The following is a 24,853-nucleotide window of genomic DNA, read 5'->3' as shown; positions in this document are numbered from 1 at the left end:
CGTGCCTTGGGTTTAGGCTCAAATATCAGCAAAACAAACTTTTCTGTCTGTGCCTCCTGAGCAGGCTGGGCGCTTTGAATATGGGGGTTACTTGTGTGCCCCTCCTTTCCTGGAGTACAAGAGAGGCAGCAGCTGTGTGCTATAAATGGAAGCAGACACAGCGCATGGGTTGATTCATCTTCCTAAGGTTCCTAGAGTTTGTTCACATGAAATTCAATTGTGTACTTATTATCCCTCTTACCAATAAATATGCTGGTTTGGACTGGTATTCTATCTTATTAGGAAAATCTGTTTTTAATCAGTATTTTTATTTAATTATAAATTATTAAGAGGAAGCCTCTTAGCTTGATTGCATTGAAGACTGACTAACTTCCAGTCTGGGGACCAGGGGAGAAACAGAGTCCAGGGACAGAATGGAGCCTGCTCCCACGCCCCACCCACTAGCCACAACCGCTCCAGGGGTCTCTGCCACTGAGAGAATGAAAATGTCTCCTGTGACGATTTTAAAGGTCAGCATCATTTCTACGGAAGTGAAGTGCTGGCATGGATGTCTTGTGACAGTAGTATCGGCAGAGAAGTGATTATTTTTGGTTTTAAGGGAGAATAAATTTAGGTTTCCTTTCTAAGTAAGAATATCCGTCAGGACTATAGATCACCCATAATTGGATTGTTATGTTTGGGGTAGGCTTCTCAATTGCCTATAAATACAATCTTCTCAGCTGATAAATGGGCTCTGGCACGACCTTTGAAATGTGAACACGTTCAAAGCACATCTGTCCCCCAACTCCAGTGAGAAACACTAGTGTTAAGTCTGTTCTGAGATGGATTGGGGAACAAGACTCCTCCCACGCCCAAAAAGTTACAGAGTGCCTGTCATGTGGGGAGCTCCACCCTGGATATGATCCCCTCAAGACCCAAACAATTCTTACTTACATCTCTGTCTCTGGGGGGTAACCTGCCTGCTGATGAGTTTAACCAGTCGCTCTGATTTGGGAACAAAAGCAGGTGCAACCAGCCTGCAGTCACTTCCTCCTCCTCCTCCTCCTCCTCCTCCTCCTCCTCCTCCTCCTCCTCCTCCTCCTCCTCCTCTGTATTGCTCTGTCTAGACTGTTTACTCCAAAATCAGGAATACCAACCTGTGTTTTTCAGATTCCGTTCTTGGCTGAAGGGATTAGGATTCATGGAGACAAAGTCACTGAAGCGCTGAGGCCATTCCACGAGCGCATGGAAGCCTGCTTCAAGCAGCTGAAGGAAAAAGTAGAAAAGCAATATGGTGTCAGGACCATGGTAAGTAGGCAGGTCACAAAAGAGGAGTGTCCCATTGGAGCAGAGGGGCTGAGGCCTCAGTAATGCCTGCTAGGACATGGGGAGTTAGAGACCTCCACCTCCTTATCAGCCCATTTTATGAGATTTGTCAATTACCAGATACCTTGCTCATTTTCTCTGAGTAGTGTGCTGTTGAGGTTGATGCAGCCCGTGGGTCTTGATAGGGCCAGTTACAGAATTAAAAAAATCTAGCGTATGATAGGTAGCAGAGGAGAAATCCTGAACATCACAAAGAGCAGCTGAAGAAAGGCATTTATCGGGTTGAGGAAACACAGGCATGCAGCCAGCTCACAGAGAAAAAAAAAGACCCTCCACAAAGCAGGTGGGGAGTTAGGAAGCTGAAAAATCCAGGCTCTTCTGCTCCGGAGCTGGAGCTGGTTTGTTTTGTTGTCTGTTTGTTTTTCTTTCATTCATTTTTTTTTCTTTTTGGTTCTTTGGAAGTCTTCCTCCCCGAATTTAGGGTGGGTCAGTTTGAGGAAAAGCAGGATGGCTGTTTGGCCCACAACTGTTGTGTCCCCATCAGACTTTGAACTTGCAGAGTTAGTCCATCAGCAGAGGACCGGCTGGTGGGAGAGAAGGCTACAAGGTCTTTGTTTTAAACTGCCAGGCCTTTGTCTCAGGTCAAGTGAGTGAGGAAAAAAACAGTCTTGCAAAGTTTGCCACCCTTATTACCTAGTCATGGCCCCTCTCCCTGTCTGTCTGCCTACCAGGGAGTCTGTCTAACTCCTAGTCCCTCAAAGTCATGGAGAAATTTTCCAGAGGTCCTTAGGACTCATTTGGGTTACAGAGCTCATGCCTCCAGACATGCCATACCTGGAGAGCTGTATAACCCTCAGGCAATAGCACTCATGATACCCCAAAGCAGAGATGGAGTGAGTCAATGCCTCACTTGAGGTTGAAGTGTGGCACACAACTTTAATTTCAGCACTTGGGAGGCAGAAGCAGGCAGGTCTCTGTGAGTTCAAGGCCAGCCTGGTCTACAGAATGAGTTTCAGGACAGCCAGGGCTACACAGAGAAACCCTGTCTCGAAAACAAGAAACAAACAAACAAAAAAAAAAAAAAAAAACCATGGCCAGTAGGCTATGGGAGATAGCTTATTAGTACCAAGCTTTCCTTGCAAGAATGAGGACCAAAGTTCAATCCCCCAAATGTCATGTGAAATAAAATAAAACCAGGCATGATGGCACACACATGTAATCCCAATGCTTGGAAGGCAGAGACATTCAGATCCCTAAAACTCACTAGCCAACCAGCCTTGCCTACTTGTAGAGCTCCAGACAAGGTGAGAGATAGTGTCTCATAATACACGGTGGACAGAGCCCTAGAAATTTACCTGAGGTTGTCTTTTAACCTCCACAAGCATATTCAAACATCAGGGCACACACACACACACACACACACACACACACACACACACACACACACACACACACACACACCATGGCCAGGAAGGGAGAAGAGATGGGTTATTGGTGTTCTAAATTGTTGCTAAAGACTTAGCTGTTGGAGGAGGTAGAAATGGTAGAAATGATCCAGGCTGGGAGGCAGGCGGGGATTTGAGTGAAAGGCTGGAGCTAGTGCAGACAAAGTTGTATGTTTGACAGAAGAGCACAAAAGGCTGCTGATGGAAAGCAAGCAGCCTCCAAAAGCCAGGAGCACCACTCGCGCAGCAGGCTGTGCCCAGGACATGGAGCGGAATGGCTCTGGTGATGAGTTCTTGAAAAACTCCTGGACTGGGGCTGGGGTCAGAGGCATGACAGATGGACAGCTTTGATTTCCAGCAATGCAAAGAGCCCTGCAGATGTGCTCTTATAGACAAGCTCCCACTGAGCATAGCTCATGGTGGAGCCTGCATCTCCAAACCCAAGGCCAGCGCTTTGTCATGGACCCAGCAGGACGTAAGCCTGACTGAAGAAAATCATCCTGGGCTCTGGTCTGCAAAGTAGCCTAGGAGAGCCTGAGCCTGACAGCCCAGTGAGTGCCACTGCAGGAAAACAGCCCAGGGTACAGGGTGCCTCGCCCTGCTGCACTGGAGGACCCATCTGCAAGTCAGAAACCTTGAGCAGTACTTGATAGCTTGGAGCTCCACAGCTTGTCACAATCAGGGTGGAGTGGCAAAAAGTTTGTGGGGGTGTCAGAAGGCAGCTCTTCCAAAGTTTCATGCTGCTTTGACGTTTTCTAAGAATTAAACAGTTGTTCGGGCTCCGAGTTTTTTAACTACGTACAAATCTTCCTGTTTTATCAGGAATCTAGTGCATCTTCCACAATTAAAGAGACCTGCCAATCTTGCCTACCACTCTTTACATCCCTCCTCTGCTATGAAATATCATTGAGAATGCTTGCTGTTGGGTACAGGTCAAAATAGAAAGCTAGGGCAGGAAGGTGGCAGTCATGTGTGGGAGAGGGGGCATTTATAAAGGTTATGGGTGGCTTTTCAGGCAGGTTTCCCAGGTACCTCGGCACCCATCCTTGGCTCAAGACAAGCAATTTCTGTATCACCTTCTCCAAATGTCATGCTACTCTTGGTGAGGACAGCCAGACATCCCAGCCAGTGGCCGTGAAGCTTTCAGAGTGCGATCTGGAGACAGAATTCAGGGAGCATTTGCACCCATGGTACTATGCTGATGCAGGAAGCAGCCTTTCTGCATCCTACTCCATCCTGGGGCTCAGCACGAGGCTCTGTAGCCAGTCTTTCTGGGTAGACACGAGGCTCTGTAGCCAGTCTTTCTGGGTAGACAATGGCACAGGCTGCAGCCGGTCATTTTATGAGGAATGTGGTCATAAAGGCGGTCTGGGAAGGAGGTGCCTGTCTTGTCTTACCTACTTTGGAAACCTACAAGCATCTCCGATTACTTTGAAAAGCAATATTATATCAGCCTCTTTCCAAAAGGATGGGTTTTAAAATAAAAAACCCACAGAAAGGACATAAGCCATTTTGTCAATGTTTTCTGAGCCCCGCCTAAGCTCCAGAAAGGGACGCTCTAGACACTCTCTGACTGCATAATGCAAGGGCCTCTCCTGCTTGTCCCCTCTACATCTATTCTGTCCATTCTGGAGATCCAAGGAGACTCCTCCTGGATGAACATAGAGCACACTCCCCAGACACTCACATAATGGAAAGAACAAGCGCTGGCCTCTCCCCTTTGCTGCCCACAGGCCTCGATGGCTTCTGCTTTCACCTCTACACACATGAAAGCTTTTTCTGTGTACTATTCCTCTTGTCCTTTTCCTAGAGTCTGGTGAGGGCCAGGACACCTTGCTGGGCTCTGCTCTCTTCCCTCCACCCATCTCCTCACTTGACACGAACCACCGTTCAGACCAGCTGCTGGTTGGACTCCCAGGCCTGTTGCCTCAGGTGGCCCTACAGGTTCCCTGTGAGCTGCCTTCCACCCCATAGCCCAGTACATCAGTGCTCTACCTATCAGCTTCAGAGTCCAGTCATCTGTCTCTCATGTTAGCTCTAACGGCATCTCCAGGGCAGTGCTGGGCCACTTTACCTAGTGGGAGACTCAAACCAGCCTCTTCCTCCAGGACTGCTTCTCGTGATCCCAAACCTGGCTCCCTCCAGGAACAACATGATGCCCAAGTCTCCCGCCCACAGGTGCCATTTAAGTAGACCCAAATGCATCTACTTCTCTCCCTTCGTGAAGTCCCCTTGATCCAGTCACCTGTCTATGACTCAGTGGGCAGTCAACACTCATAGTCATGGTTGGAAAGTTTACTTCAACCAGGAGGCAAAGATGCAAAGTTCAGAGGTACAGGAACAGGGCCAGAGGGGCACTCTGTCTGGGAAGGCCAAATGAGTTTTTCTGTCCGGATACCAAGGGCAACAGACCCAGCCTTGTGGCAAGCTTTATGACTCCCATAGGCATTCATCGTTAATCCTCACACTGGAGCCACAGTGGGAGAGAGGGCTTTCTGCATGTCTTGAAAGAAGCTTGCAGTGGTTCTATGTTTTGCACACCATCACACAATTGTTGCTAAAGACAACCATCTAGCCTGATCTAGCATCCTAATCCTAACCTGTTTGGCCCCGTGACTGGAACAGGCAGACAGCGAGGCCCTCCTGTTACGGTGACCATGAGCCCTACCTCTTGGTCCTGGGTGAGATTCTCATTGCTTCAGATGGAACAAATAAAAGTCCTCTTGGTTCTAGAATTCTGAGGCTCTACTGAGTGAAGAAGAAATGGTGAGACAAATGGTCCAGAAGAGCCCTCAGCTCCCCTCAGTGAGTGCTCTTTAAGTACAAGTCTCCAGCTAGGACTCCTGTCCATCCTTGGCCAGACCCTCCCCTGACATCCTCTTCTTATGCATCCCCAGGCATGTGCACATCCAAACCAGGGACTAAAGGTCACCTTGCCAGCCATTGCTGCTTCCCTGACCTTTGTACCCTCTGGCCCCCGGCAGTCTCCTTCTGTGGATCCGTTCGTGAGCACTCATGTCTTTTGGTGAGATGACAGACATAGTAACCCCACATGCTGGATGCTCTCAGGAATGGGGCACACAGTGCCAGGGCACTCCACCCCCACCCACATACCAAGCTGGTCAAGTTTCTTCCCAGCTGTTCGCTTGGCATTGTCCTCCCTAGCTGATCCTTCACCTGCCCAGGTGGTGGTGAAACCCAAGGCAACAGACCCCCAAGTTCCAGAAGTCAGCAGAGCCTGAAGTCTGCTTGCCTGCCTTTCTTCCTCAACCTATATGCCAAATGGATAGTAATGGAGTCCAAGCTTGAAACACTTTCATGGGAGTCAGGAAAGCAGTCCCTCCCCAGCTAGATAGATGTTCAGAGATGTAATCACCTCCCCCAACTGGTCCTCTACCTCCAACCCTCCAAAGCTCATCTCCCATTGGCCCCAGAGATTCCAGAGACTAGATAGCTTCCCAGGTGGGTAGGACAGGATTTGGGTGGTGATGAGCAGGTCAGAATGGACTAGGTAGATCTCTACCCTGGAATCAATGCAAATAGCAAGGACAAACAGCTGCATCTCTGGGTCTAGCCCGAGGCAGAGGGGAGACCCTATAGATCAAGGTCCCATTCTGCATACCAGCAAAAGTGCTTCAAAAAAGATTAGAAGAGGATGTGGGTATAGACTTCAAGTCTCCAGATATCATATAGGAAACATTTCCACGTGTGGAGAGAGTCTCCATGTCACCCTAGCCCTTGCAGCTTCCTCCTGGTGGCTGATTAATCATAGTGGACATCCATGGAGATGTCCTCTGGCACCATCAATGGTGCTAAGTTCACGACTCTGCTAGCAAACCCAGATGCTGATTGCATTGAGCCAGTGGCCTGGGAGCAGGGCTCACTTCTTGTTTCATAAATAAAGTTTTATTAACAGACAGCCACATGCCCTTCTGCATCATCCATGGTCACCTTGGTGCCACCATAGCATAGTAGAATAATTTCTACAGAGGCCCTGAAGAATATGTAACCAATACCTTGCTACCTCCAAGGGCTGGGACTTGCGATATAGATCAACTGTCCTGTAGGTGATTGGCTGTGTGACATGCCAGCATCCTGGGGTCCTGTAGGTGATTGGCTGTGTGACATGCCAGCATCCCGGGGTGGGGTGGGGAGGCTGAGGCAATACAAGGGGAGTGTAAGCCAGAAATGTGATTTCTGCCAGCCCAAGGAAATTGCTTATGGAAACAGCTGTGGTCCAGATGTGCCAACATCTGACTCCAGGCTCAGGTACACTGGTGTCTCCTACCTAATTCGATACAGATACATGCTGTATCCCGTTGGCATTGGGTTTTGGTAATGTACAGCAAGTTGTCAGAGAGACTAGAAAATTCCACCTTGTGACTGTTTCCTTGGAATGTGTCATTGGTCCTCTTGCGGGAAGGGGAGATCTCACAGCCTAACCCAGGCTTCTCTTCTGTCACCATCACTCACCAGAGAAGATCTACCTTGAGTGCGGGGAGGCGCCCTCTGTAGTGAGGCCTTTGAGCCAATATAGCTCTGTGAGTGTGGACTTCCGGCTCAGGTGTTAATGCGCAGTTGAACAAAGGTCATACAAGGATCTTACACATTCTTTAGTCACATTCTAGATGCACTCCACATTAAACTTCCTGTTGAGTAATGCCATTGTAGGACAGGTTGAAGTGTCTTGGAGAAGAAAAGTAATACCTTAGAATAAAAAGGCCAGGAAGGCTCTTTCTGGTATTCTTTTCGGTTGAGTCAGGTCTCAGAAGATGTTGAAATTGTCTTTACTTTCAGCTCAGCTCAGAACAAGAAAGAAAACAGCTTATGAAGCGTGGGCCCACAGGGTCTGGATACCACACAGGTGGCCTCAGCACAGGAATCTGGCCACAGTGACCTGGGTGTTAACACATTCTCTTCCTCTCTCAGCCCTCAGGTCTGGATGACAGGAGAGGCAGCCGTCCACGGTCCATGGTGCGGTCCTTCACCATGCCATCATCCTCCCCGGCCTCTGTCTGTGGCTTCCGTCTCCTCCCTCTCCTCCGACAGCACCCCTTCCCGGCCAGGCTCCGATGGGTGAGTGGGCTTAGCAGCTGGAAGCTCAAGCCGGGAAGGCTGGGCATGGGGCGCCATGGAGTGCCACCAGTGCCCTGGGGTTACTTAGCACCCCTGGACACGCTGTTTTGGAAACTGAGACTCTCCAAGACACCAGTATGACAGTGGAGGCTTCTGTTACTGTGAAACATCTTACTCTGGGTAACATTGCCAGGAAGGTGTCTGCCAAACCTCAAAATTCCAGCTCCTCCACTATCCATGCCAACTGTCACAGCAAGACTTATCTGACTGGCTAACTCACTTTTTTTTTTTTTTACAAAGAAAGAAAGATTGTTTATTTCTATTTGTTCCTTTTTTGAAAGATTTATTTTTATTTTATGTAAAGGAGTGTCTGCCTACACAGGTGTATGTCTACCACATGCATGCCTGGTACCCACAGAGACCAGAAGAGGGCATCAGATCCTCTGGAACACACACATGCACACACACACATACACAGTCCTCTGCAAGAACACTACAGGCTCTTTCTTAACTGCTGGGCCATTTCTCTAGCCCTAGATTTACCACTTTTTAAAGAGAAATTCTTCTTAGTTAAATACTTCTAAGAAAAACGTCCCTACTTTAAAAAGTCCCCCATTTTATTTGGCTACTCTGCAGAATAGAAATCATATTATTCCCCCCCCCACACACACACACTTTTTTATTTCAGTCAGTTGCACCATGAAAACCACCTTTAAGAGTGGGCAAGGTATCTTAGCAGGTAAGGGCATTGGCTGCCAACCCTGACCTGAATGTGATCCCTGGGACCCATGTGTGCAAAGAGAGAGCTAATTCCAGCAAGTTGTCCTCTGACCACATGGATGCTGTGGCACACACACACACACACACACACACACACACACACACACACACACACACCAAATAAATACATGATAAAAAATTAAAGAAAAACACCTTTAAATATATGAGTATATTCATACATTCACACTATTGTACAAACACCCCCTCCAGAACTCCTTGATCTTACAAAACTAAACCTCACATCGTGAAACCACTCCTTGCATCCCCCCCCCCGACTCAGACCGCCCCCAGCAACAGCCACCCTTCTTTCTGCCACTGAGTTTATTAGCCAGTCCATAATGGAGGGTGTAGGCTGCCTTAGTTCTGCAAGACCATCATGGAGACCCCCTCATAGGAACTAAAAGCAGGCATAAACCTGCCAGTCTACGAGCTGAGTAACACTCATGATCCCTCAGTGTGGCTTGGACATTAGCTCAGACCATTGCAAAGACTACCTTGACGTTTGCATTTTCTTGTTGTTTTTGAGTGCCAATTCATGTAAAAATGTCTTATTATACAAAAAGAAAAAATATATCACATACAGTTTTCATATCAGAAAAGAACTTCTGAACATTTAGTTTTGCTCAGTTTATCCTAGCCCTTTCAGTTGACAATAAAGTCACTATCAAACCTGAAGGCTCCTGGCCTCTGTGGTGTGTAGTCACAGCCTTCCGGAAAGTATCAGGGACAGCTCAGTTCTAAGCATCCTTTCTTTCCAGCATTTGACATGCCCGATGGAGAACTGCAAAATCTACCCATATTCTTTTCTTAACGGTAATTTTTATCAGTGTCTGATATTCAGGCCAAACCCATATGGAAATTCTCCACTTAGAGGTATTTAAATCATGTGTGCCTGTCACTTAGGGCAAGATAGCTAAGGAAATTTAATGCAGCTTCCCTTCAAGAGAATCCCCAGGCTAGTTAAGAAGAGGTTTTTATATTCCTGAGAACACAGGGGTTAGGTGGAAATTGATGGAGAGGTTTTAGATGGAGTGGTGTATTACAGTCAGCTCACCCAGGAGGCGTTTGTTCAACCTTTAACTGGAAAGTGTCTCTATTAGAGTCCAGAGTTGTGTTCACTCTTGGGTTGCCATGCTTTGCTGTCTGACTAATGTGAACAAAATGAGGCTTGATCTCAAATGGCATAGATTAGATGCAGAATAAAGTTCATCCTGGCTGCACTGGTGCCTCCTAAGGCAAAGAAATGTACAGCTACCTGTCTCTTTTGAGTTCCTTGAATACTCACCAGGACAGACCCTCCTCCTATGGTCCAAAGGCGGCCACAAATCCTCCTTTTGCCTACTTAAATTGTCTCAAGTTCAGAAAAACCTGGAATAAAGTGATAAAATTTTTTATTGTTGCTTCTTAATATTTTAGACATAATATTTCATGCCTCATGAATGTTGGTTTGTTGATATATAAATATAGAAGATAGATTATAGGTAGATAATAGATGATAGATAGATGGTAGAGAGAAGATAGATAGATAGATAGATAGATAGATAGATAGATAGATAGATAGATAGATAGATAGATAGATGAATGATAGATAAGAATGCCTTTGTATTGGTTACTTCTCTGTTGCTGTGATAAAATACCCTGACAAAAATTAACTTAGGGAAGTAGGGTTATGTTGGCTCACAGTTCTAGAAAGATAGCGGCCATCATAGAGAGGAAGGTGACAACAGGAAGCCAAGGCGTGACAGGGGCAGCAGGAGGCCGGTCACATTGCACTTAGGAAGGAGTGAGAGAGAACAGAAAGTGGGTCAAGTGGGTCAAGGCCATAGACCATCAAAGCCTGACCCCAGTGGCATCCTTCTTCCACCAAGACTCCGCCTCCTAAAGGTTCTATAACCTCTGCAAACAGCACCACCTACTGGCTACCAAGTGTTTAAATACATGAGCCTATGGGGGACTTTTCTCATCCAAGCCACCACAACCTTCATGGCCAAAGTCAAGAGTTGATATGTATACCACCAATCATGTTCAATGCTTTCATTTAATTTTTATTTTGGGAATTTTTCGAGCATGCAGAGTGTGAACTGGATAGTATCTGGGGTGTCTCACCCTAGCAGTCAACCTTAACTTTATAAACTCCCTTCTCATCTTGTTTCCATCTGTATCTCACCCACTCCCAACTTCATCTTTATTCTGTAGCAAGCCTTAAGCTTTGTACCAATGTAATCCATTGGTATTTTGATGTGACTTTCTAAATGATAAGTCCCCTTTAGAAAGCATAAAATATTGACATGAATTCCTAATCACCACGACATTGGTATCATTTCTCATTTTATATGCATCATATTTTTATTTTATTACTTGTATCTTTGTGTGTGTGTGTGTGTATGTGTGTGTGTGTGTTTGTATGTGTGTGCTTACATGCATGAATACAAGTATGCACAGATGCACAGGCCATGGCATGCATGTAGCAGTCAGAAGACCATCTCACCTGTTGGTCCTTACCTTCCACCATGTTTGAGACAAAGTCTCTTCTTGTCATTCATCACTGTGTGCACCAGGCTAGCTGCCCTTCACTTCTGGGTATTCTCCTGTGTCTACTCCCATCTCATTGCTAGGATTACAGATGGGCAGCACCACACCCATCTCCACGGGGGTGCTGTAAATTTGAGCTCAGGTCCTCACAGATGCTGAAGAGCTTTACACAGCACCATCTCCCTGGTCCTACCTCACTTTTTTTTTAATAGTTTGTCTGAAAGTAGACTAAGTGAAGCCCTTACCATGTCCTTGGCTGAGATTATCTCCTTAAGTCTCTTGATCCACTTTTTAAAAACTGTCATTTTTCTTGTAATTTGTTGAAAAATCCCGATTGCTTACCTTTCTGTGTCTGTACTGAGTGGATTGTATTGACTTTTTGCCCCATGGTGTGGGTGCTGTCTTATGTGTGTCTGCCCTCCCTACTAACAACATATTGGGAGCTGACTCTAGAGGTCTGGTGTAATTCAGGTTTGATTTGGGGCCAGCTGACCTCATAGGCAGTTCTAGGTCCTTCCTTTCGGAGGCACATCAGAGGAGCTGATTTTCTCCCTCTTGGTGATGTTAATGGCCATTGGTAATCAATGCTCAGATTCAACACCATCACAGTTTAAATAGCATGTACACCTTGTCTGTGAATCCCATCACACAGCTCTGTTAGATCGGGAGAGGCTACAGGTATGTAACAGGAATTTGGCACTCCATGGTCATTATCTCCAATAGATATCGTGTGTGCATTCATGCGTGTGTGTGTGTGTGTGTGTGTGTGTGTGTGTGTGTGTGTGTGTGTATGTGTGTGTTTGGTGTGTGTGTGTGTGGTGTACGTGTGTGTTCATGCATGCATCTTGTATGTGTGCTCGTGTGCAAGTGCATTATGTGTACATGGAGGCTGAAGGACCTGATCAAGTGTTGTTCCTCAGGATCTATCTACATTGGGTTTTTTTTTTTTTTTTTTTTTTTTTGGGCAGGGTCTGATATTGGCCTGTAGCTCAGTAATTCAGCTAGACTGACTGGGGAGCAAACCCAGAAACAAGCTCACAACACCGCATTTGGGTTTTTCATGGGGGTTCTGAGGATCAAGCTCAGGTCTTTGTGCTTGTAAGGAAAGCGTTTACCCAACTGACGCTCCAGCCAGGTGCTTTTGTAACGTCATCCCTGATGGGCCACAATGCATCTACAGGCCCCTCCCTCTCTCAATCATTCCTTTCCTTGTGGAAGTCGGTGGTTACCAGACAGCCTGGTGCATGGTGCCTGACCTTCCATATCTCTGCCGGCCGGGTAAAGAGCAGTAGCTGTCCTCTTAAGACATTGATTCAGATGCCTCTTTCTTCTAGGTTTGCTCTAGAGCCTCTGCTGCCAAAGAAGATGCACTCCAGGTCCCAGGACAAGCTGGACAGGGACGATCCAGATAAGGAGAAGAAGGACAAGAAGAAGGAGAAAAGGAACAGCAAACACCAAGAGATATTTGATAAGGAATTCAAGCCTGCTGATAGCGCCTTGCAGCAGTCGGAGGCTGTGATCCTTTCCGAAACGGTAATGTAACTGGGGATCCGAGGAGCTCTGCAGGGGTGCCTGGGACCCACCTAGACTCTGCATCTAACCGAGGGGGCTGTCAGTTGGATTTTATTGAATTTTCAGAAAAAAATAGCAGCTTAAAAGCCTGAGGTCTTCCCATCTCTGACCTCAAATAGCCCGACAGTCAGAGAGGCAGAGCCGAGCTGTCTTTTCTCCCAGGATGCATGCTGTCTTGGCTCTCATCCTCTTTCAGAGGGGCTGGATGGGTCAGTTCCCTGAAGGGCCCTCACATGTCTAGGCTCCTTACAGCTCTATTGGACTTGGTGCCCTCCAATGACCTAGCACCTCAGAGAACAGAAACATACTGCTTTCACAAAGCATTGCCCACAGGTAGCGAATGGCCCCTCTGCCCCTTCCTGACTGGCATTCTGAAGCCATAGTCCCTGCCTGACGGTTGTAATCTACTCAGTGTGGGGCTGGTGAGATGGCCCCGCACTTGATGATCTCAGTTTGATCCCCAGAATCCATGTGGTAGAAGAAAACTGACTCCCATAAGTTGCCCTGTGACTTCCATGCACGTCCCATGGCATGTGCAGACACATGGAAACATACATGCATGCATATATAAAGTAAGTAAAGTAAATGTAAGCATGCTCTCATCCCAAAATGAGTAAACATGCTGTCATCCCAAAGTGAGTCTTGGACCTAGGCCTGCCAGAAGCACACCATAGTGTCTAGGGGCAGAGAGTGTTTCAGAAAGAGAGAGACCCAGACATCATCAGTGTCTAGAATGACATAATCTCAGAGCCACCTCCCCTAGACATGGATGGTGTTTGACTGGCCAGAACATGTCTCCCTGGGGAGCAGCTCCATTTTGGTTGTGATTAAGGGCATTTCACCAAAATTCTGAACCAGTCACACTTCTTAACAAGTCATATGAAAACATGTCCGAGGGAACGAATGTTCCCTCACCAACAGTCATCTGCGGCCTGCTTGACTCAAGGTGGAAGGCAGATGTAGGTGCCAGAGCTGTGGCATGGCTCAGGAAGGCCATTGGCTCTCTGGCTTGTGGACATGGAGCTGGGCCCTGGTGTCTCTGTGCAGACGTTGGTGGCCAAGGGCATCGGGCCCAGGAAGCACTGGTCAGGCTGGCACTAAATGCTTGAGCACTGGGCCTCAGGCAGAACCTGAGAGGTTCTGGTGAACCACTCTGCATTTTCTGCTTATTCTTCCAGAAAGCTGTGCTTCCAAACACCCTCACAAGCCAAGATCTCCTCCCTGGTCCCACAGCATCCTTACTGGTTGGCTCAGCTTCCTTCTATGAAACATTTACTCAGGGTCAGGCACTGTGTGGTCCTGCAGACATTTTTGTTTAAGCTCTGTTTTAAGATATTCAAACTGGGTCTCAGAAAGTAGAGCCAAGCGGTCCTGGACCACAGTTGAACTGTGTGAGAACAAATCCAAGGACACAGCCGATGCTGAGCCATCACAGTACAATTCCCGTCCTTCTCGGTGATGAACCTGTTCCTGGGACAACACCTGCTAATGACAGGGCCAGGTGCAACACCATGTGGGCCTCTCAGGTCACAGAAACCACACAAGGTCAGAGGACAGAACCTTAACTTTGCTATCAGTAGGCGCCTGCTGTTTAGAATGACCAGGGCTGCCGCAGCTGAGTCCTACCCACTGGTCAGGTATGGTGCACAGCACATCTATGCACATGGAGGCCTCCTCCAGGCTGCTGGGAAAGAGTCACGCTGGAAAGCAACTGCATGGTCCATGCTGACTCTAGCGCCCCCTATTGTTCCCAGAACTCTGCTGTTGCTATGGCTCCCCTTCAACACACCTACACACATGAACTGGTCTCCCTGACTTCGGCAACCTTTCCCCACTCCCTCTGGGGCTGGGCTCAGCTTCCTTCTTGATTTGCATCATTAACAATACCCTGACCTTTAGCTGAGCCTCTCCAAGCTGGGCCCCCAGGCTACCATTTGCATTTCCCCAGGAAATCCTCCTGAAGCTTTGTGTTAGGAGCAGGGAGAGTGAGAGACGCTCCTGACAGCTGGATCTCTCACCAGCCCATATGCACATCTTCCTGAGAGAGATTGGCATGTAGGCAGTCCTGACCTCACCCAGCAAGGCTGTGAGGACTCTCCATTTCCACAGAGAAGGGAGTACTTGGGCATGGCACTCACACCATCTGCCCGGAATGGTTCTGTGGTGTAAGCTGAGGCTGTGTGCTCCTCATTCATCAGAGGGCCTCTTCCCTGCCCAGGACCTCACCCCTACTTCCGGTTTCAGTAGCTCCAGTCTCAGCTAGCTTTGTGGGTCACTCGTAAGGTGGATACAAAGACCTTTTGGCTCTTGCCATTCCCTCCTCCGCAAAACCAACTCATGCCCCAGGATTAAGCTGAAACACCAAGGCCAAGCCCTCTGGGAGACAGCTTCCTCTCCAGCTTTTTCATCAGGTTAATAGTGTTTCTAAATAATCCTACCTCAGAATGTTTTGTAATTGCTGGTGTTCCCTGATGTGTAAGAAATATATAAATTAAATTTACTGATGGTACAAACGGGAAAGGGCTCGGGTGGGGGAAAGTCAAGTACATCCAGAGCCCAAGGCCAGCAGGAAGAGGAGAGAAAAGGAACTCCTGCCTGATAATAACACAGCTCAAAGAAACTAAACCAGGGGCAAAGGAGATGCCTGCCTTCCTGCCGAGGCCTCTAGACTCCTGGCCCGTTCTTTTAGGTTTTTGTTTTGTAGTTGTTGTTTTGGAGGTTTGGGTTTTGGGGTTTCTCTGTGTAGCCCTGATTGTCCTGGAGCTCGAACTCACTCTGTAGACCAGGTTGGCCTCAAACTCACAGAGATCCACCTGCCTCTGCCTCCTGGGTGCTGGGACTGAAAGTGTGCCCCCCCCACGCCAGGCTTTCCATTCCATTCCTGATCCTTTGGGGGCATCCCTTGGTGCTGGCTGTCATGGGGTCCACAAGTAGCTCTCAGCTACATTCTTCCACTTTCACATTGTCTTTAAGTAGCCTGCAAAGGGCCGGGGCCATAGCTTGGTGGGTAGAGTGCTTGCCTAGCATGCATGAGGCCCTGAGTTCAATCCCCGATAACTCATAACCCCCCCCATAGTGTAACTTCATGCAACCAGAAGGTGGAGACAGTCGGGATCATCCTTGGGTACATAGCAAGTTCCAGGCCAGCCCACTCCCAAAGGCTGGGTGGAGGTTTCATATGAAGCTCTGTGTTAGTGGGGACAGGTTGCCATAACAAAGTGCTATACTGTCTGTGAGCAACTCAGACAACAGAAAGTTGTTCTCTACTGTTATGCCTGCATCTTGAGTCCCCTCCCCCACATACACACACACCAACAAGACCACCAAGAAGCCGACTTCCTATGCAAAAACAAAAGGTTTCTTTATTCAAACTAAGCCTGGGCAGGGTCTTCGTCTGACACTCCCTTACAGTGACTGAGGGAGGAAGCACTGAGCACTTATTACAAGGGGTTTATATAGGAAAAAGTTTACGAGCAGTGGATTACATATCTTAGTGTCTTAGGATTGGACGAGGGAGCTAGGGGTGAGGTAGTTCTTTGAAGTTATTGGCTGAACTTTAAGCGTGAAATTACTAATGGCTGACAGGATGCAGGGCATCTATAGAGACATAAATTTTTACTCCCTATGTCCTGTTTCACTGGGTCCAGGATATAGATACATTCAGATCTATTGTTCCAGTTCAGTCACTGGTCAGCTCTGAGTTCACCTACTGGTCAGCTCTGGGTTCACTTGCAGGTCAGCTGATACCTTGAGCTGGGGGCTGACTCTCAGGAGGGCTACTGAATTTTCCCCTTCACTGCCAGTTCTAGAAGCTCCAAGTCTGAGATCAAGGTGTGGATGGGGTTGCCTGCTGCCACGGCAGTGGGAATTTTGCTCCACACTGCCCCTGGCTTCTGGGTTGGCTGGCCATCTTTGGTGTCCTTTGACTTGTAGCAGCATACCCTACCTCTGCTTTTATCTTCCATGATGTTCTGCCCATTTGCATGCTGTCCAAACCTCCTTTGCTCATAAGGTCCTGTTGGATTACGGGGCATGCTGACGTCATCTTAACTGGGTCCTTTCCTTTGCAAAACCCCGACATCTGGATGGGCTTGCGAGATACTGGGGTTGGGGCTTCAGCACAGGAATTTGGAGAAGATACAATCAGCCTCTCTAGACCTTAACTTCGTGTTTTCTGTCCCTCTACATAGATAAGTCCCCTGCGGCCCCAAAGACCCAAGAGCCAGGTCATTAATGTCATTGGAAGTGAACGGCGCTTCTCTGTGTCTCCAACGTCACCATCCTCGCAGCAGACACCCCCTCCCGTCACACCCAGAGCCAAGCTCAGTTTCAGCATTCAGCCCAGTAAGTGGAACTTAAGATGTTTTTCCTTAAGGTCCCCCCTGACCATGGTGCTTTGTTCAGGGCCCTTTCCCCAGCAGCAGACTGAAAGTTAGGTGAGTACCTGCCACCTGGGGGCGTCTCTCCGTTTGTGGTGGGAAATGTAGACTTCAGCAACTCAGGCAGAAACCCACCCTCCCACCCTTATGCCAGAGCTCAGCAAACAGAGGGTGCAGGATCAAACCCAGGACCAGAGCCCCTGCCTCAAAAAGGAGTCTTGAGAGCCACAGGGTGCCGGTGTGTTCTGGGGCCTTGAGGCTCTGTGTCTAGTGGGATGTACAGTGAAAGAATTATTGCTTAATGCATAGAAATTTCTACTTGGGATGACAGATGACCACAGAGCACTGTCAGCCTGTCACCACCAAGGGTTGTACCGTAAAGAAAGGATACATGACAAGTGTATGTCACATCCACTTTACCGCAATGACGCAGGCGCCTAAGTACCACTCCCGAGGACCCCTGCTCTCCCAGCTCTATGCCAGCCAGGGCTTCCACGTTCACTTTTCAACTACCCTGCTCTTTCCCTGTTATCAGATAGCCACTTAAGAAAACTCCAGAAACACCCATCAGTAAATGTGTCCAATTTTCTCTTTGGTTTAAAAAATAAAGCATCTTTTCCAAGAATCTCAACCTAGGCTGATGAAATTAGCTTACCCTCGCGATCCTCCCTCCGTTTAGGAATGGCCACTCTTGTCTGCATTAACCGTCCATTGCACCTCCCTTGGCTCTGCAGAGCATCCGCTGGCCCCTTTCTGCTGTGGGATGGTCTGTATGGCAAGTGTGTTGCTGATTAGTCAATAAATAAAACACTGATTGGCCATTGGCCAGGCAGGAAGTATAGGCGGGACAAGGAGGAGAATAAAGCTGGGAAGTGGAAGGCTGAGTCAGAGAGACACTGCCAGCCGCCAGGATGACAAACAGCATGTGAAGATGCCGGTAAGCCACGAGCCACGTGGCAAGGTATAGATTAATGGAAATGGATTAATTTAAGCTGTAAGAACAGTTAGCAAGAAGCCTGCCATGGCCACACAGTTTGTAACCAATATAAGTCTCTGTGTTTACTTGTTCGGGTCTGAGCGGATGTGGGACAGCCAGGTGAGAGAGATTTGCCCTGACCCTGGGCCAGGCAGGAAAACTCTAGCTACACCTTTCTGTCTACAGTCATGGGGTTGCCCTGGTGAGTGAGCTCTGTGTGGTAGTGGCTGGCTGTGTGCCCCATCACTGGACTTTACCCACTGAGCTCTCCCAGCAGCAATTGCAACAGGGGCTTCCCAGGCGGCACTCTGCCCACAGCCCTTGTCACACCAACTGTGTGGCTGCCACCAAAGAGAAGGAGCCTCACGGACACAGTGAACTGCTATGTGGCCTCAAGTACTGCTACTCTCAAATCTACTTTTCTAGAACATTCCACCAGGAGGAGATTCCACTTTGTATTCTCTATTCCTCTTTGCCTTCCTCGCTGCTCATTTGGCAAGTGTTTCTGTGGAGGACGGGGAAGCAGGGGAAGCAGGGGAGCCCAAGAGCCTTCAGGCCCGGGAGACTTTTTGGCTCCGCTGTAACCGTTTCTCCACGTTCCAGGTCTGGAGTTGAATGGCATGACGGGGGTGGATGTGGCCGACGTCCCACCTCCTCTGCCCCTCAAAGGCAACATGGCAGATTATGGGAATCTGATGGAAAACCAGGATTTGATGGGCTCACCCACATCTCCGCCTCCTCCTCCCCCACAGCGGGTAAGTGGGATCTGAACCTTGGGTCTTTAGTTACTGCCCCCAACCTTTCAAATCTCAGTGAGTTTACCTTGGACCCCTGAGTAAAAAAAAAAAAAAACAAAAACAGGATGGACCTGGATTTGATTTTGAGGGAAGAGCTGAGGAGTAAGGGCTGGGATGTGCACCATCTGTGATTCTTCTAGCTGCAGGCAGCCCCGCCTCCCACACAGTGCTGCAGCCATCCCCATTGCTGCCCTCTCCAAAGTCATTCCGATGGAAATGCCAATCTTTGAGCTGTTATACTGCCAGCAGCCTTGATGCCAAGAGGTCTATCTGACTACACTAAAATAACATGTTGTCCCGTAGGGGAGGCCTCCTCTGTTCCCTGCCACCTTGGCCCTGTAGTTCCTCTGGGCCATGTTACCGTCACACAGACAGGTCCCTGGTGACCACAGGCTCGTGCTGCCAGTACAGTCCACAGAAGGGGTCCACTTTGGTGCAGAGACTGCATGCCCCACCTCACTGTTTCATCAGCTCTCAAGTGTCCCCCAAATTCAAGTTTTGGGCCTGGCTTCTTCTAGCAGTATTCATGAGCAGCCAGCCTGAACCCCTCCCTCTCCAGCACTGGTCCCCAGGCCGGTCCCCAGCAGACACTGTTTTTAAAGTCATTAATCATGTCTAATGTGCTCCCTGGTGAGCCACCTCAGGCCTGCCTGCTAAGGCAAACAGTAGAGAAAAGTCCTAACCGCCAGCCACACTGCAGTGGGTCCTGACAGCGGCTGTCATGCATTACTCAGGTCCTGTGGCCCTGGCCCATCCACTTGTTTAGCGCTCAAAACGTGAGTAGACAAGGTAAGATCAGGGAGGAGACACACTTATGATTTACCAAGTCATGACAAAGTCCCCACTCCCAGGCCACGTTATTCATGGCCTTATAAAGTTAAATCAACTCGGGCTGAAGAGTAAAACACCCCAGTCCATATTTATACAACTGGTCATACTTTTTGTTGTTCAGCCTCCGTAACGTAACGATGTGGCCACCAAAGCCCTCGAGAGCCCCTGATGATGTGAAATTGACTGGTGGTTACTACAAGGCACAGAGATTTTTTTTTTCTTCAGTCATAGTAAAAATAAAGTCTTACGTGCTTTTTCTTTCTCTTTCTTGGGGAAGACCTTTTGCTGGGTGTTCTGCAAACTTTTCTTTCCTCGTAGAAGCAGTAAGGGAGAGCTGGGGTGATGGCCCGGTAGGTAAAATGCTTACCATGCAAGTAAGAGGACCTGAGTTCAATCCACCAGAACCCATGTAAAAGTACCAGGTCTGCTGGCAGGCACCTGTCATCCTAGCGCTAGGGAGACAGGAAGGGCCCTGAAGCTCACTGGCCAGCCATGCCAGCCAAATGGGTGAGCTCCAGGTTCAGTGGAAGATCTCATCTCAAATAAATAAGGTGGAGAGCAACTTAGGAAGATGCCTGGTGTTGACCTCTGCCCCATGCGTGTTTGCACACACGTGTTTGTAATAGCATGTGTTTAAATGCATGCAGACAGGCATGTGCACATACAAAAAGAAAGTCATGAGGAAAGAAAGTGTTAGTTAACTATGCATTTGATTTTGTTCCTGAAAGGAAACTAAACATGCCGTCGGACTTTTTCTCTGACATGCAAGCAACAGGTGGCTCTTCCGAAGCCGAAGTGTCATTTCCGTAGGAATAGGTCTCCCTAGAGCTACCAGCTGGGGAGCTGACCCTGGAGAAGGACTAGAGGGCTCAGGCAGCTACTGAAATATAAACTTAATCTCTCCAGCACAAAAGGAGACCCAAGGAGCCTCAGGGAGGGGAACCTCCACTTCCTTAGGGTGTTATATCCTATTTAGTTGATTATATCCTTGTTTTATTAGAAAAGCAAAAATACCCCCTCCCCGGGTCTTCCTAAAATGGGAAAACTCTGAACTTGAAAGTACGAACAAGTCCATTGCTGTCACACATCCACAGAGGGGTGACAGACCCATCATCCTAAGCTGTCAGTGCCTCTTGTGATTAAGTGAAGGACCGGCATGCCCTAGCTGCGGTTCCATTTACAAAGCGGGTGCAAATTCGATTAGATTAATTACCCAACTCTCTTTGCGATTTGTTTCTGGTTTAATTTGCAGCCTGAGCTCAAGTTTGGGTGACAGGCCGGTGGTTAGTGTGTCATAATTAGTTAAGGCATCTTCTCAGGTGCCTCCCTCTGCACGGGCCTTGAGAGCCGTTTTTGGATAATGATCACTCATCTGCTGTGGGAGGTGATCGATAGCCTCCCGTCACTCCCATCGATCGGCCTCAGGCTTGTCGGTGATTCTATCTCTAGCTGTTGCCATTTTAAGCTGTCATTCATTTCAGAATGGTTCGTATGACCAGTCATGTGAGCTATAATTTTGCTTAATGGTGATAAACCCAGCATTCTCCTGCTTGGTATTAAAGGCACTTCTGGCATCTAACACTGTATTTTCCACGGACCGTGTTGGTCCTGACAGCAGTTACTCTCTGTTGGATACCACTGTAGCTTTCACCTATAAACATACAGTGAATGTTCTCAGGTCATCAAATCAGTGTGTTTTTTCACAGTTCACACCAACCTTAAAAAGACTTACAAATATACTCTTTACTTTCCTTTGGGGTGTGTGGTGTGTGTGTGTGTGTTTATATGTGTGTTTGTGTGTGTGTGTTTATATGTGTTTATGTGTGTGTATATAGGTGCATATGGACATGCGCACATCTGTATGTGGAAGCCATACTTAATTGCTCTCCATTTTATTTTTTGAGACGGCTCTCCCACTAAACCTGAATCTTGCTGATTGGGCTAGACTGGATGGCCAGCAAAGCCCGTGAATCCTCCTTCCTCTCAGGCAGGGCTTATAGTGCCTGGTTTTTTACATGGATTCCAGGGATCTGCACACAGGTCCCTATGATTGCATGGCAAGCACTGCATGCCTGAGCTAGCTCCCAAGGTCCCCACTCCCCTCTGTAAAGGGGCTATAGGTGATCTCCTTCCCTCTGTATTCAGCACTGGAATGATGGTGTGTTTACCTGTCTGTGAATCAGGATCAGGCTTGGGCAGTGAGTAAGAGACTCCTGTGTCATGATTCTGCCCTTGAGAACTTCTCTCACATTCAGCCACACTCCAGCCTCTGCTGAGAGACCGGGACACTTGCCCTTAGATTACATGGTGGCTCTTGAACATTTCTTCAGATTTCTGCCTGCAGTGGGCTCCCACCTCCCCCTGTCTGCCAGTTTCTATATCTGCTCACTCACTGTGGCCCTGGGTGATAGAGGCACATCTCCCAGGCATCTCTTCTCAGTGTCTGTGATGGTCACGAGGGTCCCGAGAGCAGCAGGGCAGTGGCCACCTAAGTCATTCACAGCCAGCAGGTGGTGCTTGGGTTTTCTGCCGGCTTTGCGGCTAGCTGTGTGTTCATTTTCTCCTTTGGAAGATATTTTCCATTTGATACTTTTCTAATCTCCATGATGTGTGCTAAGAAGCAGAGGAAGGGAAGAGCTGTTTGGCTCACAGTTTGAGGGCTCACAGTCTGTTGTGGAGGGGAAGGCATTGTGACAGCCAGCCCTGAAGTGACTGGAGCTTATGGAAGATGCTTGCGCATATCCCAGCTGAACAAGGAGCAGATAAAGGACAGGATGGAGAACCTGGAGATACACTCCAAGGCCTCCTCTACCACCAACAACCTCCTTCCTCCAGCAAGGCTCTGTCTCCCAAGGATTGACACAACCTCCCCTCCGCCCCCCCAATACACAAACACACACAACGGTACCACTGGCTTGGGTCAAGAGCCTGTAAGGGAGGGGACATTGACAGTGAAACTGTACCAGTAACCCAAGGTACTTGGTTCATGAACCAATCCAGCCAGCCCCTTGCTTTTGTTCATAAATTTCCTTCACCCACAGCTATGACCACAGCTTCTGCTGGTCCAGGTTTTGGCTGCTTTCCAGTCTGAGTGAGAGCAAGCATGACCCACAAATCATAGAACGTTACTTTCCAGGGAAAGCTTGCTAACCTGGCTGTCAGTTCAGAAGGCAAAGGAGGGTCTCTCATCACACCCTGGAGAGCCTTTTCTCTGGACACAGATCTGTTGCTAGGTCAATGACACCTGAATTTAAAACCGCAAATGCTCGCACACCATGTATACAGACTTAGATGTCAGAAAACTCCATGGCTGCAGGGCGGCCAGGGTGCTGACAGGCTGGTTCCAAGCCAGGCAGAGTGGAGCCAGGTCACAAGGGGGCGTCACTTCCCATCTCAAGTATGCAGACTGACTTCCCACTGCTATGTCAAGGAAGACCCCAGAAAAACAAACAAACAAACAAACAAAAACAGGCGCTTCTCTGAGGACACCCGTAACATGACTGCTTCTTCATACTCCTGTTTCCTAGCAACAGCCACCTCCACTGCCCAGCAAAACGCCACCTCCTCCCCCTCCGAAGACGACCCGCAAGCAGACCTCAGTGGACTCCGGGATCGTGCAGTGAATGCCCTGGGATGAGGAAGCCATCCTCCTTCCTCCCTTTTACATCTACTGTGCCTGACGATTACCTCCTCCAGGACCTGGGAAGCCTCACCTTAGTGTGATGGCTTTTCCTCGAAAGGAGCCCTTCCTAGCCACGGGACCAGAGGCCCTAAGTTATCTCAGAGCACAGTGGGAATGGGGCCAAGTCATACATACTCTGGATTTTTTTCTTTTTTAAGTTGGGGCCTCTGAGTGTGTCAGTCAGCCTTTCAGATGGCCTCAGTCTTGCCCTGACATCCTTTCCTTCGTGCCAAATGACTTACATTCATTTGCAGAGAGCTTGGCTGATGTGAGTTAGCCAAGTGGGAGGGAGGAGGAGGCCAACCCTCCTCCCTCCCACCGGTCCCCACCCGTGAGAAGCTATGCAGTAAACTTACAAGGATCCTCACGCTGCCTCCGCAGCCCAGACCCTAGCTCGCCCCCAAGGGATGACTGCTCATCCCCATCACACGCTGCATCTGCGGTGTGACTTGTGTGGTTGAGTGTCACTTCAGCTGACATCAAGCAACTAAGTGTACCCCTTCAGAGAAGATCTTGATTTCCCTTGGCATAATTTAAAGTAGGGATCTCTTTCGGTTACTAAAGAGATACTAATATATGGAGTAGAGACACCATTAAGAGTACTGAATCAAATGGAAAATAAATACGGGCATAGGAAGGTAAATTTTCATTCTTTTTAAATACGACCCCGTCTGCCCCCAGAGGTGGTTTGAATTCGGTGGCTTCTCTGTGTTCTCAGTGTGTACAGACGTTTGTATATACAGTGGTTCTAGAGCTCTTGGGAGTGTCTGTGACCCTTGTTTACTCCAGTGGGCCTCTGAAAATGAGCTCCAATGTGTCTTCTTCATGTTTAACTGCTGGAAATATTTGTTTTTTAAATCCCACACATTAAATTGTTTTCCAGATCCCCAAGGTCCCAAAAATGTTGGTGGACAATGACTTTAAAAAAAAAAAAACTAACTTTGTGTAACCTAATATTTTATTTGATCATCTATATTTTTTTATTCACTATGATCATGATACTGTTTGTTCTAGGTGAGTTCAAAGTTAATCACTGACAAATGAAAAATAAATGTTATTTAAAAAGGACTCCTAGTGTCTGGTCTCTTTTATCACTTAACATAAAATATAGAAACTACTATCTTAATGGAAAAACACACTTGCATGTGTACCCACCCATCTTTCTCAGACATAATTGTGTGTGTGTGTGTGTGTGTGTGTGTGTGTGTGTGTGTGTGTGTGTACATGGGTGCACATTCCTGTGTATGAATGTAGGGTCAGAAGTAAATCCCATGTGTCTTATTCAGTTGTTCTTTACCTTGTTATCTGAGGCAGGTCTCTCATGAACCTCAAGTCTAGAATGTGGTCAACTCCTGTGAGAAGCTAAGCAGTAACCTCATAGGGATTAAATGGACTGGATGGCCGGCAAGCCTCAGGGATCTCCTTGTCTCGGATTCCCCAGAACTGGGACTCTAAGCACATATCACTGGCCCCTAGCT

The 24,853-nt window shown here is 48.1% G+C and overlaps 1 protein-coding gene across 1 annotated transcript in view; it reads left to right on the top strand.

The window, feature by feature from the left end:
* Dock1 (dedicator of cytokinesis 1) overlaps positions 1-24,443 on the top strand; it is a 516,647-nt gene extending 492,204 nt beyond the window's left edge. The window contains 7 exon segments of the mRNA XM_052714776.1: positions 1,150-1,287; positions 7,680-7,754; positions 7,756-7,826; positions 12,473-12,671; positions 16,901-17,054; positions 18,669-18,820; positions 23,221-24,443. Coding sequence (XP_052570736.1) covers positions 1,150-1,287; positions 7,680-7,754; positions 7,756-7,826; positions 12,473-12,671; positions 16,901-17,054; positions 18,669-18,820; positions 23,221-23,316 — 885 coding nt within the window. The 3' untranslated portion in view covers positions 23,317-24,443.
* Positions 24,444-24,853: the final 410 nt, after the last annotated feature.

Source organism: Peromyscus californicus, unplaced genomic scaffold (genome assembly GCF_007827085.1).
Source record: "Peromyscus californicus insignis strain IS unplaced genomic scaffold, ASM782708v3 Scaffold_4__1_contigs__length_199733344, whole genome shotgun sequence".
Lineage (NCBI taxonomy): Eukaryota > Metazoa > Chordata > Mammalia > Rodentia > Cricetidae > Peromyscus > Peromyscus californicus.
This window is presented reverse-complemented; position numbering and strand designations above follow the sequence as displayed.